Raw genomic sequence first — 18,478 nt, forward strand, 5'->3', positions numbered from 1 at the left:
CATTAAACTTAAAATAAAAACTTAAAAAAAAAAAACCTCACTAGTCTATGTATTTTGTGTCCAAGATACATAAAGTATCTTACGCATTAATGTATTAGGTTTTATAATAGAAATAAAAGAATATAACATTTTTTATTTATCTCAACCTAGATTTTTTCTTCTATCTTTGCGTTATGGAGAATTTTAAACATGTAAAAAAGTAGATAAAACAGTCTAATAAACTCCCATATATAGCTTCAACAAGAGTTAATTTATGATCCATCTCATTTCGTCCACACCCCTACCCCATTTATTTCTCCCTTGTCCGTATTATTTTGAGTAATATGTCAGAAATCTATTACTTTATCTTTAAATACCACAGCATACATCTCTCTAAGATAAGGATTCTTAAAAAAAAATAAACATAATGCTATTGTCACACCTAAAAAATTAACAGATTATTAACATAAAATATCAAGTCAGTGTTCAAATTTCTAATTTTCTCATAATTTTTTAATAGTTTTTTGACTCAGGATGCAAATAAGATCCACATATTAGTTGAAATTCCTTTCAAATCTCTTTTAATCTACAGTTAATGTGGCTTTATGATAACATTTTCTTTATTCACTTTGCTCTAATTGCTTTTGCCAAGATAATTTAATTTGACAAGGGATACAGACTTGGCATTTCAAAATAAGATTTTTAAGATTCATGCAGTAGGAAGTTTCATACTGAAATATATCAAATAATTTTCTCATAAACCCTCTATACCACCCATACTCAAAGAATCTGCAAGCTGGCAAGAAATTTCACTGGCCCATATTTACCACTATCACAAATGTGAGTGACCACTGGACAGAAAAAAAATATGACTTTGTTACATACATTTATAATATTTTCATGGTCTTTCTTAAATTTTTATTTAAATATTGTGTCATTTGTTTTAGACTCTGGGCCAATGGTGGGCAATTTTTCTAATATTCATCAAGACGTTTATTGCAATAAAATTTAAATTACACACATTATGTCTTATAATTGAAATTTTGATTCAACTATAATTGTCAGTATGCTGAATGCCATTAAGTGCTATTGTCACCACATCTAACAGGTAACACTGATACTGTTGTTTAGACACCTGACCAATATCATGTTTTAGAGATCTGATTACTGAAATGATAGAAGTTCCATGGCAAAGATTCCAATGAATTTTCTTGGTAAACTTAAGCGAAAACTTAAGCAGAAAAAAAGTTCTTAAAGTAAACAGGACTTGAATTATCAAAGGATTCTCTATCTTATTAAAAAATAAAAAGCCTTTCCCATGTTTTCCAACTGTATCTGAGCTCATTAAAAGAGCTCTTTCATTTCCGTTCCTTCTACATTAGAGTAATACATTATTTGGATTATGTTTTGTTTTCCCTATGTTTCATTCTTTTTTTAATGAACATCATTCAGGAAGGTGACAGTGGACTAATAAGAAAATTTAAGTGAAAATGTGAGGAAAAGAATTAGCACTAACACTATTATAAACAGAAACTACACTACATCCAGGTACCATGCTAGGGCTCACACATATTATTACTGATCCTTATAACAACTCTGCAGTGAGACAGTAAAATACAGCAATGAAGATACTGGGCTCTGGAACTACTAATGAGCATGAGGTTTCTTACTAGGGTAATGAATGTTCTGAAATTAGATATTGGTGATGCTTGCACAACTTAGTAACTATACTAAAAACCACTGACTTGCATACTTTTTTCCCCTTTGGAGTAGAGCAGGTTTATACTGTTCACAAAATTACACCTGAGTTGCAAAAAATTTTTTCCCTGTCTTCCCTCATTCAATCTGGCCTGTCACAATCAGACAGAAAGCACAAGGACTCTTTTTCTCTTGCGTCTGTAGTGGAAAACTTAGCAGCAGACAGTAACCACCCCAGGCCTGTCAGATAGAGGCATTGCCCTGTACACTTTTAAAGGGTGAATTTTATGACATGTGAATTGTGTCTCAATAAAGCTATTGTTATTTATTTTTCCAAAAAGAGTGAATGCTATGAAATCATACTGTCCGAGCTAGAATCCTTGAGGGGCATGACCTTGAGCAATTCTCTTAACCTCACTGTACCTCAGTATCCACATCTATCAAATAGGTGTATTAACAGTACCTATTTCATAGGGCTATTCTGAGGGTTAAATAAGACTTAGCACAATGTCTGGCACATCCCCATTTTGTAGATAAGGAAGCTAACGTCACAGAAATTAAGCAACTTGCTAAGGTCACATAACCTTTAGTTAAATGGTGTAGGTGGGATTTGAACCCAGGTAGGTCAGACTGTAACATCCACACTCTACCATGCCATGTTTCTTCTCCAGAACAGGGACAAAACTTTCCCTAATACTATTCAACAGTCACTCCTCCACCACATTAAACTTGGGATTGAATAGAATGATTGATAAGAAACACTTTGCTTGCAATCCTTCTCTACGTCTGGGCAGTCCACTCTTCCAAGCATCTTTCTTTAAAGGTTACCTTTTCAGTACATTGTACCAACTCATCACAGACATAACTAGATGTTTAAATGTGTGCTAATAAAGATATTTATAAATAAGAGATCTTTTATAATTAAGGACTATTTTCCTTCTAGGCACCAGACTCTGGTTTAGTTCAAATATCCTGAAGCACACAAGTGTGTACTTAGGCAAATGCACAGTTAATAAAATTCATCCCATCATCTTCCTGCACAGAGGAATCCTGCCATAGATAAAAATGCTAGGAAAGTTTGGGAATATCATTTCTGTCCTTTCTCACTCCCTTCCCAATACTCCCTAGCCTTACAGGGCTTTTAAAATTCTTCTGCCATCTGTTCTTTTTCTAACATATTTCTATTCTTTTCATAAACTTAAATTATCCTATAGTACCTTATATAGACCTGTTACTGCTCCCACCCACTCTACCAGTTTCTGAAGCAATCAGCTAAGATCTGATCAAAAGGGCAAGACAAAAGATACTTCTCCCTCTTCTCCCCACAAAAAAAGTGTCAGGGAGAGGAGCAAAGCTGGGGGTAAGACACATGAATATGGGTTTTTCTATCTGATCTTCACTTACATTTACTTTCAAATGAGCAAAGAATTTGCTACATATATCCAATCATTGTCAAGAAGCAAATACAGTTTTCTGTTCTAAATAAACTCTTTCCAACTGTCCCCTTGGCTGTCCTACCTCTGCCCTCTTTCTGAGAAAGTCTGTGTAGACGTTGCCCTATGCCGGAAGGTAACTGTACTGCCTCTATTACAAGAAGCCGGTAAGATGTGCCTTTTGTCTTTTTAGCCCCACATAGTCTCTTGTGTTAGCTTCCAAAATTATTTTCTCTTCTCAACACATTATTATATCACATCTCTGACACTAATTCTTTATTTCTCCTTTAGGTAATTAATTCTACCCTCACAGTTTCATTCATTTCTGCCAGTTCAAATTCATGTTCTGCCCTCTGTGGATTTTGGTTAACAACTGTTAAACCCTGAACTATAGGGCCATTCCCTGAATACTATATTTCACATTTTGCAAAGCAAACTGCGACATTATTACATATAATTCTTTATTCTCAATCTGTTTTCAGCCATAAGCGTTGTAGGACAGTGAATATACAGTAACACCACATGACGTTATTTAAAATATTATAAATGCTACAACTTTAACTTGGAGGAGTCAAAAAGCTTTAAAATGTAAGATTTTTATTTCTTAAAGTTTGCTTTTAAAGAAAACCTTATATAGACTTGAAATGCCCTAAAACAAAGTATGAGCTAGAAAGATTAAAATTTCAATAAAACTAATATCATTACAACTTGAATTTTTAAAGGTTTTACTGCCCACTGAGACTGGATATACTGACAATATTAAGAGAATAAAAGGAAAAGTTTGCAATTGGTTAAAAAAAGTTATAGAGCAAAATAGTTCATAAAGCTGTTTGCAAGCTTAATCTAAAACTGTGATTTTCTGAGAAAATAAAAACCCCCCATTTATATAAATTAAGATAATTAATATTCAGAATGATGTTTCAGAATTCTCTACCAGAATACCAAACACAAAGAATGCATATACTTTAAAGACATCGCTTCAAACTGAATTCAGAAAAAAATTCCAATTTTGAACCTTTAAAAATATGTTCGATTCCTGCCTTTTTTTTCTTTAATTTTGCACACAGCTGTCTGTTGTACTTTTCAGAATCATGCCAGATGCTGGGTTCATCAAGCAAAAGCAGGGAAACAATGGTTTGAAAGCAATTAGAAGCACTGAGGCTGCAGTGAGGCTCATATTAAAATGTGATAACACTGTTCTAGTGGGAATTTCAACACTACTCCATTTCTGACATTTCTCTGCTGCCAGACAGGCAGGCTGTGTAGAAGAACACTGTGATCGAGGAGGTAACATACCGGAATTTATTTCTGGAGCAAATTAAGGATTAGCTGAGTTGGAGGCCTCCCAAGGTTTTTATGATGGACTCAGCCACCATTTTATTTGAACGGCAGTGGATCCGTTGGCATCTAACAAAGCTCAAGGAATAAAAGCATATTAAAGCTTTGGTTCTATAAAATAATCTAGTCCACTGAGAGAGCAGAGCATCGGAGCCTCTTGTTGCTAAAAAGCAGGGCAGGGGAGCCCAGCAGGGTGAAGGTTAATTAAACACTCCACTGATTTTCCTCAGAAATGGCTAATGCCACTCTATGGTGAAGCTTATTTAGAAGAGATGGAAGTAAACACCACCATCTACACATTTTTACTATAAAATCATAAATTGTCGAAGAGGACTCACCTTGGGGCTGATAATCCCAAAAGTACCTGAAATACAAAGAAAAGAATGGAGATCAGTCAGACTTGTATTTCTCAGTCTTAGTTGGCTTTTGGTAGATACAGTCCAGAAGCTTCCTAAACAGTCAATAACTAGCCAAAGCTACTACCTACTCTAAGAAAAACCAAAGGGTTATCCCTGAGATTTGAAAGATTCTCAAAGGCTTTGAAAGGGACATTTAACTCTGTATCTCCTTTGGTAAGTTTGACTTTAGAGGTGGAAAGGTCCTAAGTGGTTAGCTAGCCATGGTCCAGCATTTCTCATCAGGAGTTCTGCAGGCTTTGAGCATGACAATTTGTTGTGACAACCTGCCCTGTGTATTACAAGACAAATCAGCATCAGTAGTCCTGGGCACAAATACCAGTGGCACCCGCAGTTGTTATGACAACTAAAACACCCGCCCAAAAAACATCCGAAATACCTTCAAGGCCTAAATTCTTAGTTTTATACATGAAGCATGAACAATTGACTCAAGGTCATCTAACATTTAAATGTCCAAGCCAAGTTGGGGCTCTTGCAGTCCACTCTATCATTCCATCTCCTCTTTTATTTTGGGAAATGATTCGCAAAAACAACCCTTAAAGTCTTAAAATTAATGAAATGGCAGTGGTGGAAAGGATCACTTGTAAGTCACTTATTTGAAATCTAAATTGCTTTTTCTTCCCCCCACAGAAACAACGTTATACATGGTGGCTACCCACAAAAAGTCTATCGTACTTTGGATTCCATTTCCTCCTCCCTTCACAGGAACCTTACATTATTCTATATCGATTTCTTCTTGTATATATTCAACCTTTTCCTGTCAATTTGGCCTTTGCCATCAGCATTTATGCTCACACAAAAATAAAGCAAACCCTCCTTCACCCCTTTCATATCCCTCCATCTGCTGTCCTCTTTCCCTTCACATCACAGTGAAATTTTCAAAAACATTGCCTAAACTTTATTTCCTCACCTCCCACTCACTCCTCAACATACTCCAATCTTGCTTACAGTCACCACATGTTAATTCCTGCTATGAACATAGTGACCTCCATGCTGCTAAACAGAAAAAATATTTTTCTAACCTCATCTTGACTTCTCAGGGTATGTATATAAGCGTTTTTTTCTAGGGAAAGAGTCCACAGTGTTTATCAAATTCTTAAAAGGACTCATAGTCCAAAAAAAATTAAGAAAAGGGGAATACATTGGTGATAATGGTGTGTCTTCCAGTACATACTTGATGAAATAAGGTGTGGCTACTTTAGGGAGGAACAGCAACCTGGTGAGTATCTAGGTTATCTCTTGATAAGATAAAAATTCAGAAAATGGAGAAGGAGATCAGTGGGGAGTATGTTGCTACAACAATCCAGAGATTAATTTGTGGGAAATTAGCAGAGTTGAGGAAGAGAAGGTAGAGAAGAAATATTGTGATTGACTTTTCTTTTCTTGTCCCTTCTCTTTCTCAAAACTGTTCTGGGCTGGCAATCAGCTGAAGGAATGTAAGATACTTGGGTTAGAGGGCAAGAAAAGTTTTGGGCAGCTTTGACATCTTCACTGGAAAAGGCGAGAGGAGGAAGGGGTGGGAATTAGCATGATAGGTCAATCTCCACCTAGCAGACAGTGCAGCTTCCCACTGAACCTGGCCACTGTGAGAAGTTTTCCATAAAACTCCTCTCTGTAAAACACAGCGAATCAAGCAAATTATCAAAGGGGTGAGCAATGTTCCATCTTCTGTTCCTATTTTTCCAATTTCTCTTAAGGCATTGCCTTGGCCCCTGATTCCAATCATTATGCAACCTCTGATTCAACAGAAATAGAAATTAAGGCATGAGCATGTACAAATCTGTGTGTGTGTGCGCTCCTCTTTCCAAAATGTTAACGATGGCAACAACAGGAACTCTGCTAGCCAACGTTGTTCTCATTCATTGAAAAATAAGAAAAAAACCCAGAAAACCAGAAAAAAACAAACCTAGCCGTGCCACAGCAGTTAAAATAAAATGTTACTAATGATTTCCACCTCTTCTTTTGTCCGCTCCCCACCCTACAATTCCCACTCCAACTCACACACATATATTCAGTTCTCTTCGCTACCTACTGTAAAGTGCCCTGGCTTCCTGGTTTCTCTTGTTAGTTAAGAAGATGTTGTAAGTTCATACATACTAAGATTATTGCTTCTGCCTATAGTAGCTATACCTGATTACAGAGAAAGAATTAAATATTACAGATAAATTAAATTTAATCCAACAAAGTAGCAGGTCTATTTGTTGAAGTAAAATAGCAGAATCTGCTTTATTCTCGATGATATTGTAATTAAATATTTCTGTCAATAAAAATCATATGTAGATCTTGATGTGTAATGGCATGAAGTGGAATGTTAGCTCCCTTCTTTCTTAGAAGGCATAACACTATCCTGATAACCTATTGCTTTTCCTTCTCTTCTTATTCTAAGTATTAATTACGTAATAACCCTAAAGAAAGTCTGTTAAACACACACACACACACACATACTCCCCCCTCTATCCTACAGCTCACAGAGGATACGTCTAAAAGGCAAGGCCAAAAGGTGAGCAATTTCATCCTTCACTGGAGGGCACCATGGATTATTCTCTGCTGGACACATTTAAGGTCTTGATCTTGTCTTGTTAAATATATCCTATGAATGGCCTTCACCACATTCTCTGGAAAGATGATTCCACACTAGAGAATTACACAATCTTTAGGAGGCATTTAGTCAAATCCTGCCAACATCTTCTAATTCTTATTCTTCACTCTGAAAACAATTATCCGTTAGCCAGAGACTCCAACAAGTCTGAAACTAGAAATTTTAAACCAAAATACAAAGACCACAATAGAAGTATATAGAAGAAAAAGCATGCAAACATACACACAGAGCTCTGTTTATTCTAAAAGCCTCTGAGAATTTCACATAAGGCCTGTGCAGATAGATAACAAACACTTCTTTAATCTTCTCTCTGAAGTTTCAGCTTCAATATGAAAGGGAAGCTATCACTCCTCTGCAATATTCATACTCAACATCATCAGGTCCATGCAAATAATATTTGAAACTGGAAGAAGAGGAGTACAGAATGAGCAGAGAGAAAATGTTGCAACCATATTGATGATGATGATTTTCACATTCAGTCAAAATAAATCCATCTCTACTTGTGGAAGAATAAGACTTCACATTTAGTCTACTCTACAGAATAAAGCCTTGAAAATTTACAGTTATATTACATGCAAGACAAATCTGCTATTTGTGTTTTTAAATTAAAGAAGTTTTAATTGAATTTTAGTTTAGGGAAAGATGCAACAAATAAAACAAGCCCACTGTATGGAGGGAGTCTTTTTTTAAATTTTTTATTAACAGAATTATTTTTTAGAACAGTTTCAGGTTCACAGCAGAACTGAGCAGAAAACACAGAGTCTGCACACAGCCCTCCCCACCCACACATATATACTCCTCTACCCTCAACATCCCTCATCAGTGTGGCACATTTGGTACAATCGATGAACCAATATGGACACATTATTATCAACCAAAGTCCATAGTTCACTCTTGATGTTGTACATTCTACGGGTTTTGACAAATGCATAATGACATGTAGCCACCACTATAGTATCATACAGAATAATTTCATTGCCCCAAAAATCCATATGAAAGGAGTCTTGAAGAGCAACTTCAACTGTAGTAGTAGTAGCAATTAGTTAATGACAATGACAATGCTAAGATTTTTGGAACATATTGTTGGGCACTGTTCTAAGTATCTCTTTTATATTAACTCACTTCCTCCACACTCTAACCCTATTATTATGCCCATTTTATAAATTAGGAAACCGAGGCATCAAGAGGTGAAATAACTTGCCCAAGGTTACACAGCTAGTAAATGAGGCAGACAAGTTTCCAGTCCTAGCAACTAGTTGCAGAACAGGCACTCTAATAAGAAATGAAGGAGGAAAGTCTTGAAAACATCATCTAACTTAAAAACACTCAGAAAAATGGATTATTTCTCTTAAGACATTTTACTGTTATAACAGAATCCAGTCACTCAGTCACCAAATATTTATTGAATGTCTTCTATATGGCAAGTCCTTTGCTCTGGTGTCATGAATAAAATAGTAATTTAAATAGATATGGTCAATTTACAGACATATTTCAGCATCTTTCAAACCGCAATCATGTTGTTCTAGTTTGCCACACAAGATTCAAAGAATACTAGATTTTTCCTAAAAATAAGGCTATTGACTCAATCATTAGGTTGGGGTTTGAGGGTGGGTATCAAATTCTTGACCGTGGAGCTAACAAAAAAAATGGCTATTGAGATTAAAATACTCCAAGCTTTAATCACTCAGCCAGCTAATTGGATAGATCCTGGTGAAGTAGATAAGACAAACAACTGTAACTATCCTCATATTATTGGAAACATCTAGGAAGGAAAAATAAATCCATTTCCTAATTATAATAAAACAACATATTCAGCACTTAACATATGGTAGGTATTGTGCTAAGTATATTTTTACATGTATTATTTTATTTAATCTTCATCAAAATCCTATAAGGTCAGCACTATTATTATCCCCATTTTACAGATGAGGAAACTAAGACTCAGGAAGGTCAAACAAACTGACCAGGATCACAGTTATTAAGTGCCAGAACCAAGATTTGTATGCATCTGTTTGGTTCCAGAGCCCAAGCTCTAAATTTCATATTAACTGCACTTCTATTAACTATAAAATAGAAAACAAATCTACTATGAAGAGAAGGTATAATTGTTTTGTCAGAGAGCCTAGTATCAGGGGGTAGTCAGATCAGAGGTCTTTAATTTGGAGTCCATAACTGAGCTTTGAGAGATTCATAAACTCCCAAAAATTATGGTTAAAAAGCAAAGTACGTTTTCTTTTTCCTTAAAGAAGAGTCCATAAACTTCATCAGGTTTCCAAAAATGTGAGTAACTCTCCCCTTCTAAAATGATAAGACCCTCTGGGTTAGATGAATAGGATTGTAATGGCATTATAAAACTAGCTATGCAGAAAGGGCAGCATCTGTAATGTTATAAATCTAGAACATTTAGATTATTTTTTCTGCAACCAAAAGTATTAAAAGTGTTATTTTATTTGTGACTTATAGAAATTTAAAACACATCATACATTCCCTGCCTTGGTAAACCACCTGTTAAAAAAAAATCAAATCTCTTCTTGATCACTTACAGATGTCCACATCTAAACTTCAGTTTTTGTACCAAAACAGTGGTGCCTTCTAAATGGATAGGCTGTCTGCAATACTCAGTGTCCAGAGACTTCTATTTACCCCTTGACCATCTCTGTTCTCTGGTAACCACTGTTTGCAAACAGACAGCAAAGACTAAAACTGAAGTGTTATCCTGGCATTAGAAATGAAATCTTAGAATTCCAATGACATCTGGTTGAGAAGGGCTTCAATGGCAAGTTAATAAGACCAGGAAAACCCTTGCAATTGACCTTGAGCAGTGAGCCACATGGTAAAGACTGATTTATACCCAAGGAAATGGCTTTTCTGAACAAAGCTAATAGTCTGTACACTGGATATTACCTATAACCTCTTTTTTCACTTGGGATGGTTCACTTGATTTCAAATTCTCTTTCTAGTACCAGTGTTCCGTCTACTACCTTGCAGAAAGAGTGGGCAAGTGGCAAAGGGTAATAGGGCATGACACCCAAGAACAGAAATGGGAAAAGAGCACCATCTGGTGGAAGTCTCAGGTGGAGGCATCAGAGGCCTGGGACCCAGGGGTGGGGTACCAGCCTTAGAAACAGTTGGGAAGGGATGGGAAGATTGCTGGGAATAGTGCCCTTCTAGTCCCAGTTCCTTCAATCCATCAAAAGTATAACACTTAGTGTCTGCCTGCAAGAAGCTTACAATCTAGTCTAAAAGATGCGATATTTACCTATGAAGAGATGTCAATCTAAAAGTAAATAACAAATACTATGGTAATAACAGAAAAGCACATAACTCAAGTAACAGAAGGACCCGTCATAAGAAAGTCCTTGGTTCTTTTGAGGGATGTAACATTTCTGTGATCTTAAGTCTACATCCACAAATTTTCTGAACCCACTAGAAGAAGCACAATGCTCTCTTACTTACAAAACATAATGACTACAATTAAACTTTTACTAAATAATAAACAAGCAACATTATCTGATGTTGACAGTATTACTCACGACTAAAAAAAAAATGTCTATTCCCAGACAATAAAAAAGAAATAATATAAAATTAATTAATTAAATAAATAAAACTCTATTTACACTAGTGTCTCATGTAACACTATCACTACATGAAATCCCTGCTATGGTCAATCCATTATCCACTCTGGTATTAACAGTAACAAATCCTGGCACTCAGTGATTATGCTCTTTCACTTCAACACTGGAAACCTACATTCTAGTATTTCTTCCCCTGTGTTTTAGCATTAACACTGCAAATTGTGGTTGTGTGACTACACAACCCCCTATGTGAAACAGACAACCAAATATAACTCAATGAACTACTAAAGAAAAATGCTATCTAGGCATTTTGCAAAATAAAAGACCCTAAATTTCAGGTCAGAATTAAGTTATTTTTTTCTTTCTGTAGACAAAAAAAAGCAACTGAAGGGTTGGTTGGTTTGTTTGCTTGTTCTTAAGGATAGGGAATAATGTCCACTGTGGTCAAATCCAGCAGAAATGTGCAGCCTGGATGAGAGAGAGAGAAGGTGGGAAGCAGTTTGGGAAGCTGCTGGAGAGCAAGAGAAGGGACAAGAGATTTGATAATAGACATGGAGGCAGGTTGGGAATAAAGAGTCAGGAGGAAAGTCAGAGATGTCTTTTGGTTCCAAACTTGTGTAATGAGAGAAAAGGCAGAACTCACATACAAAGAACTCCAGCTGGTTCCCATGCTTCAATCTGTACTATCTTTGGCTCCTGCCCTGCCACTTTTGTCACTGTTGATGCTTAGAACTTAGTTTGTTTCATTTTTTGCTTGCTTCAGGTTAATAACTACTCTAGGTCTATCGAAACTGCTGATTATCTGATTGATGAATAACTGATAACTCTATGACAGTGTGACTGTGGACCATATACTCACTGAATTTTACAGCTTAAAGGCCATTTAATCTACTTTACAGATGAGAAAAACTAAGCATGGAAAGGTTACCTGACTGTACTACAGGAGTTTAAAAGTCCAAATTGCGGAGCTACCACAGTTTATCTTGTGCAGAATCAGGAACAGGTTCAAAAACATGATATTCACATGAAAATTCCTTTGATGTTTTTCTTGTTACGAACATGGTCACTTTATTCACCCGAGAGCAAATGTTACACACACAAAAAAAGTTAGGCTGGACTAGTTCTTAGAGCTCCTCAAGGCAGCGTGGATTTGTGAACATTAACAAGTCTACATACTCTTTATATCTCAAGCTATGAATACTGCATTCATTCTCTCAAACATTAATAAGTCTCCACTATTTGCCAGACACTCCACAAGGGACTGAGAGCATAGAAAGCCTAAACTGTGGGCCATTTTGGCTAGAATAGTGCAAAATTGTGCAAAACTGATGTGATTGGCCCAAACACACACGAAGTAAAAACTGGAGCCAGAAGAACCCAGGTCTGGCTAAGCCCAGAACCTGTCTTACTGCCTGCAGATAAAAGTTGCTGAAGGTAGATCCGATCAGACAGAGGAAGATGCCTAGCAGGGGAGGGTCACAGAGAGGTCAGGCCCAGGATGCAGAGGGAGGCCAGGCAGAAGCCCATCAGAGCAGGCAGCAGAGGCCCAAGGAAGACATGTTTGAGGAGGGGGCAGAGCAGGATTTCTGAGTGGGTTCTAATCTGAAAGTCTTTGTTTTATCTTGTGAAATAGGCTATGATGTTGAGCAAGAGTGAGAGGTAGTAAGGTAAAGACTGCTTAAGATTTGGGGGGGAAGAACACTGAGCAAAATTGGAAAGGTTGCTAGTATGCGGCATTTGAAATAATTGCTAGGTATCATTAAGGGGTCAGCTGAGGTTGTAGACTAAGATTTACTGTCGCAGTAATCCAATTGTGTAATCTTTCTCCTGCACTGATTAGCTGCCCAGGTATAAGATCAGAGAAGGTGGACAGCTGAATTGATGCAAGGTTAGAATTTTTCTAGGCTTGTGAGATGAAAGGATAAGAGAATAAGAGAAGACTAGAGAGGCACACCATGGAACTCAGGCTGGCCAGGGAAGAAACCAATGGCCAAAGACTTGACTATAGTGCCTGTACATATGAAATACTTTAAACAATCAATTAGACTATTCAAAAACAGGAGATATCATTCTTCTTCTCCTCTCTCTCAGGACTATCCTTTGTCCTCAAAGTCCCAAACCTCTCCCACCTCTTCCCTGCTCTTCACTGCTTCAATGGCTGACAGCTCCATCTACCCAACTGAAACTTGAGTCATCCTTTACCCTTTTTCCTATCACTATGTATATCCCATCAATCACCAAGACCTGGAGATTCTACTCCCTTAATATATTTTTAATCCATTTCCTCTCCATCTCTACAGGCAATGAGTTTATTCAAGCCCTCAAAAATGCCTCACTCAGATCAATATAACCATGTCCCAAGTGGTCTACCTGCCACCTTGCTCCTCTCTGACCCATTCTCCGCAGTGCTGATGGGGAAGGAAGTGCAGTGACCACAGAGGCCAAAGGCCCTGCAGACAAGTCTGGGCTGGAGCCCCAGCGCCTTCATCTTCTAGCTGTGGGACTATAGCTGCAGCCTCAGTTTCCTCACCTTTTTAATAGAAATAACAACCAGACCTGCCTCGTATGGTTTTTGGGAGGATTAACTAGGATGATACACACAAAGAACTGAGCATTAGAACTGGCACCTGAAAGTCTTTAATAATTCTCAACTGTTATGTCATTAGCGTCATCATTATTCTAATGACCTAACATGTAAACCCAGTCTTATCATTCCCTGACTTGAAATCCTTCAGTGACTTACCCAACCTGGTCTTCCCACTCTCACATGTCACTGCTCTCACTGCCAGCACACTTTTTCCTTTGCGCCCCTCCCCTAGTGAACCCTTGATGATGGTCCTGTGAGGCTCAGCTTAGGCTCCCCCAGCACATCTGTGGACTCCTTTCAGCAGCACCTGTGTACTGCACTACAAGCTTCTTGTCTTTGTCACTGAGCCCTCAAAGGGCAGTAGTACAGAGCCTGTGTTCAATAAACGCTTGCTAAATAAGTGAAAGGAGATGAGAAGCAGAAGGGCTGTCTGTGTTCAGCATGAGTGGAGCATAAAGTACATTTCAGGGGGCGCTGGAGACAAGGCTGGAGAGGCAGGCCGAAAGCAAGGCTCTCCAAGCAATGCTATGGGGTATGGATTTTATCCCAAATAAGATGGGGAGAGGTACCTTCATTTCTCCTTCAATTATTTATACAAAAGCAAGAGGGAAAAAGGAAGTCAAAGGAAGGGAGGAAAAGAATGATAAAAACAAGTCACCTTTGTTAAATTAAAACCTTCATCCAAGTGAAAAAAACATCCCCCTAAAGACTGGCTTCAAAGACTAACCACAAAATGACCAGGAAAATAAATTTCAAAAGACACAACTGAATACACATCACAGTGGCAAGAATCCAATATATAAATACAATCAATTTGTTTCCTCATTAAAAGCTTTCATGAAGAAAATGACTTAATACAAATGCTAAAGCTACTGACACAAATTAATTGAAAAATAACAATAGAATCCTAATTAAAGACATAATATTATTTTACTCATTCACACTGCACCAAAATCTGAATAAATATATAAAAACAGAATCTAGGAAGTAGGCCTCTACTGGTAACCATTCTAAGAGTTACAATGAATTAATGAAATAAAAAATTAAAAAATAATCCTACTCTTAATGTGTATGGTTTATTCCAGTTAAGAACTGAGATGTATACAGAAATTCAGAAATTATTTAAAAATTATTTCAGTTTTGCCGTCAACTTGACTTTTTTCTTTTTAAAAAATATTTTATTGAAGTATAGTCAGTTTACAATGTTGTGTCAATTTCTGGTGTACAACATAATGCTTCAGTCATATAGGAACATACATATATTCGTTTTCATATTCTTTTTCACCATAATTTACTACAAGATATTGAATAAGGTTCCTTGTGCTATACAGTATAAACTTCTTGTTTATCTATTTTATACATAGTAGTTAGTATCTGTAAATCTTGAACTTCCAATTTACCCCTCCTACCACCTACCCCTCAGTAACCATAAGTCTGTTTTCTAAGTCTGTGAGTCTGTTTCTATTTTTCTAATTGTACAAGATGCTATACTAAAATATCATTCTTTCCCATTTATTTCTTTGTACAATACCTACAGCAGTCATAAGCACTTACATAAGGTACCCAATTATCCAAATCATAAAGTAGGGAACTGACTTTGATCTAAAGGCTAATGACTATGTGACCAGTTCTACTCCTGTATCAATACAGGTCAGGGGTCGCCAGCAATTCAACCACAACAGCCAGTCAATCCCAGGACTTCCCTGACCCATCCTGGGGCCAGAACTTCTGGTTCTGTCCCACTCCAAGGGATTCTGCAGTGTCAGAAATGTCTCCAGATGTTGCCAGGCCCCAAGGAATTATGTAAGACAGCAGGCAAGCATCAGGACAAGGAAAAGACCAAGACTATTTGTTCTGACCGTGTTTCCATCCCTCATCCTAGAAGCTAATCAGGTTGAAATGTCAGCAAAAGCTGGCCCTACGCCTTGCTGGTAAGATTTCCATGTCAGTTATCCCCAGTTACATTGGGGGAGCTTCCTTACCACCCAAACCGACAGCCTACTCACACATCCCAGTCAAGTCTTTCTTCCTTTGTTCCCCTTCACTGTTAAAATTCAGTTTAAAACCAAAGTAGCGACTTACCTAAACAAAAATAGTGTTTTCTAATAAAGATTTTTATATATATTTGACTGATTTTAAGAATCTCCTGGAACCCTTATTGAAACATGATTCCCCAGGGTTCACCTCAGACCTAGTAAATTAGCATGTCCAGAGTAGCAACCTAAAAATCTGTATTTTTAACAAGATCCCCAGGTAATTCACATGATGGAGCAAGTTTGTAAAACACTCTAAAAGACATGAGTAGTTTACAAATGGTTGCCTGTTAAGGGGATTCTAGACTGACAGCTCCCAGTTCAAGTATAGACTGTATTCCAAAATTCATTGCCAGTTGTTTGAACCTTGAAATGCATTTTCCTAATGAAATGAAGTAATGGATAGTGGTAAGTTTTCTGGATCTGTTTCAAAAATCAATTAAATCTTGTTAACTTACCTGAAATATAGTAAATACAATCTTTAATTTACAAACCAATCACATTTCAAAAGTTGAAGCATAAAGTTGGCCATTTTGAATGTATTTTTTTCATTGACATAAAGTTCTGAAAAGTGGTTAGATTATCTGGCTATCCATAAAAGCTTATGAAGCTCATGATGAACCAAAGGCAGCTATGGAATCAAGGATATAAATATGAGCTCAAAGCAAAAGATGCTGGGAAGAAAAAAAGATTTGTCTTCTCTGGGCATAAAGAACAAACATAGGCAACCCCTCTCCCTTTGCAGCCATCTCCTGCCTCCCAGTGGCCTCAGCCAGGTACCAAGGATTCACATGATATCCATAATTCCCCACTAAAGCATCAGCTTACCCATCCCTGTCCCATGCTTTACTCTCCTAAATTACATACCTCTCCCCCCCAAATCCAGTCAAATCTCCTATTTCCATGATTTGGTCCCATCTTACCTTTTCAGTTATATCTCTTATTATTTACTCCTTATACCTAATAAACAGGATCACCCTTTCATTCCCAAACATGGCTAAACTTTTATCTCCTCTGCTTCTTTGCACATGCTATTTTTGTGTACAATGTATCTGACCAAAAAATCCATCCTTTTCAAACCCAAGATCAAGCCATGATGCCATCTCATCCATGAAGGTCTCCCATAGTCCACCAACCAGAGGTGATTTCTTTTTCTGGGATTTCACAGTACAATCTATGGGTACCTCTTTTAAAGCATTAGCCACAATACATGTTGAATTATACTTATTTGTGCATGCTTTTATAGCTTTCCCTTTGGGTTGAAAGTTTCTTGGAAATATTTTTGGGTATCTATAATGTAACACGCTTTATATTAGGCACTTTTATATGCATAAAAACAACCTTACAAGGTGGGTTTATTGTATCATTATTCAGTTTATCCTGCTCAAAAATAAGTTATAGGGGGACTAGAACCTGCCATACTCACCACAAAAATGCTTTGCACATAGTAGAGGCTCAATAAACATTTGTCAAATGAATACAGTGGTGTTACTAACTTGTTATGAAAAACTGAGCCTCAGCAAGAGTGCTGGTAAAACAATCACACTGCCTGGGTTCTAATCCCAATTCCAAAACCTAACAACTGTATAACCTTAAGCAAGTTGACTGCCTCCCTGAGCCTTAGTCTTCTCCTGTGCCGAACAGGGCTTATTATAGTATTCACCTCACACCTGTTGTGAGAATTAAATGAGATAATGTGTGTAGTGCCCTTGACTCTGGGCCTGGCACATGATGACTGTGTGACGAATGTTAGCTGTGACTGTTGCTCTTCCGTGGCAGAGGTAGGAATCTCTAAAGTCCTCATTCTTCCAGGGGAAAAGGATCCTCTGTTAATTTTATAACCCTCAGTGTACCTAGTATCGTGCCCTGCCATAACAGAGGTTCAACAAACTTATTGGCCACTGAATTTCCTCAGCACAATCATCTTAAACAAAAGTTAGAAGGAAATCATTAAATAGGGCTAATGCACATGAATGCACAATCAAAAATCCCTTAACCTTCCAGGAAAGAATTTATATTTTAAAAAAAGACTGTACACCCAAATGAAACTCTGTATGGTGAAACTCCAGGTATGTTACATACACAAATTGAAACCAGACATTTCAGACCGTCTGGAGAAGGTATCTGTGAACAGTGGGCTCCTTTCACAAGTCTGGCCACTCACTGGCCCAAGAACCTCTTGAAAAACAGGGCTATATCTTACATGACACTGTCTTGATCGCCTGGCATCGTGCCCAACAAAGGGTAAACAAGTAGCCAACACGCATTTGTTAAGTAAATTAACTGCTTCCGGTTTGTAATTCTCACCCTGCTTTTAGTTAATTCCATTTCTCTTCATGATCAACATACAAATCAATCATGGCGACTGATGTTTTGAGAAGGAGGAAGTGAATGGTTTACTTAAGTACCCTCACTTTGGAAAACTAGTCCCACAAACACAAATGTTTTACTAAATAGTCACACGGAGTGTAGATAATCCTTTTCTAATGAGGAATTCATCCTGTGTCAGTTCAGTGCAGCTCAGAAAGATAATATCTGAGAGATGGAAGTTGTTCATAGTCAGTGATACTTCATCTAATAAAGACCTTGAGAATAAACTTCCTTTATTAAAAAAAAACATTTTAGAAAAATCATCATAAATTACTCAAAGGACTGCTGTATTTCATATAGTTCAAAAATAATTTTACTTTCATGTATGTGTATATGTGTTTGTGAGCTTAGGCACAGAGTAAAACACCTCCAAATACAGCTGTTTATTTGCACAGAAGTGACCCAAGGCTACAATTAAAGCCTAATTTCCTCTTTCCACATCTCTCCCCA

At 37.2% G+C, this 18,478-nt stretch overlaps 1 protein-coding gene and 1 non-coding gene across 2 annotated transcripts in view; both read right to left on the bottom strand.

Moving 5' to 3' along the window:
- SKAP1 (src kinase associated phosphoprotein 1) overlaps positions 1–18,478 on the bottom strand; it is a 255,383-nt gene that overhangs the window by 191,428 nt on the left and 45,477 nt on the right. Inside the window, exon 3 of the mRNA XM_074342968.1 lies at positions 4,787–4,812. Within this exon, the coding sequence (XP_074199069.1) occupies positions 4,787–4,812 (26 nt within the window). The remainder of the gene's footprint in view (positions 1–4,786; positions 4,813–18,478) is intronic.
- LOC123618433 (small nucleolar RNA SNORA31) lies at positions 1,804–1,934 on the bottom strand. The gene has a single exon (XR_006726873.2). It is a non-coding gene; the product is annotated as a small nucleolar RNA SNORA31 (small nucleolar RNA).

The sequence above is a fragment of the Camelus bactrianus genome, chromosome 16, assembly GCF_048773025.1.
Source record: "Camelus bactrianus isolate YW-2024 breed Bactrian camel chromosome 16, ASM4877302v1, whole genome shotgun sequence".
NCBI lineage: Eukaryota > Metazoa > Chordata > Mammalia > Artiodactyla > Camelidae > Camelus > Camelus bactrianus.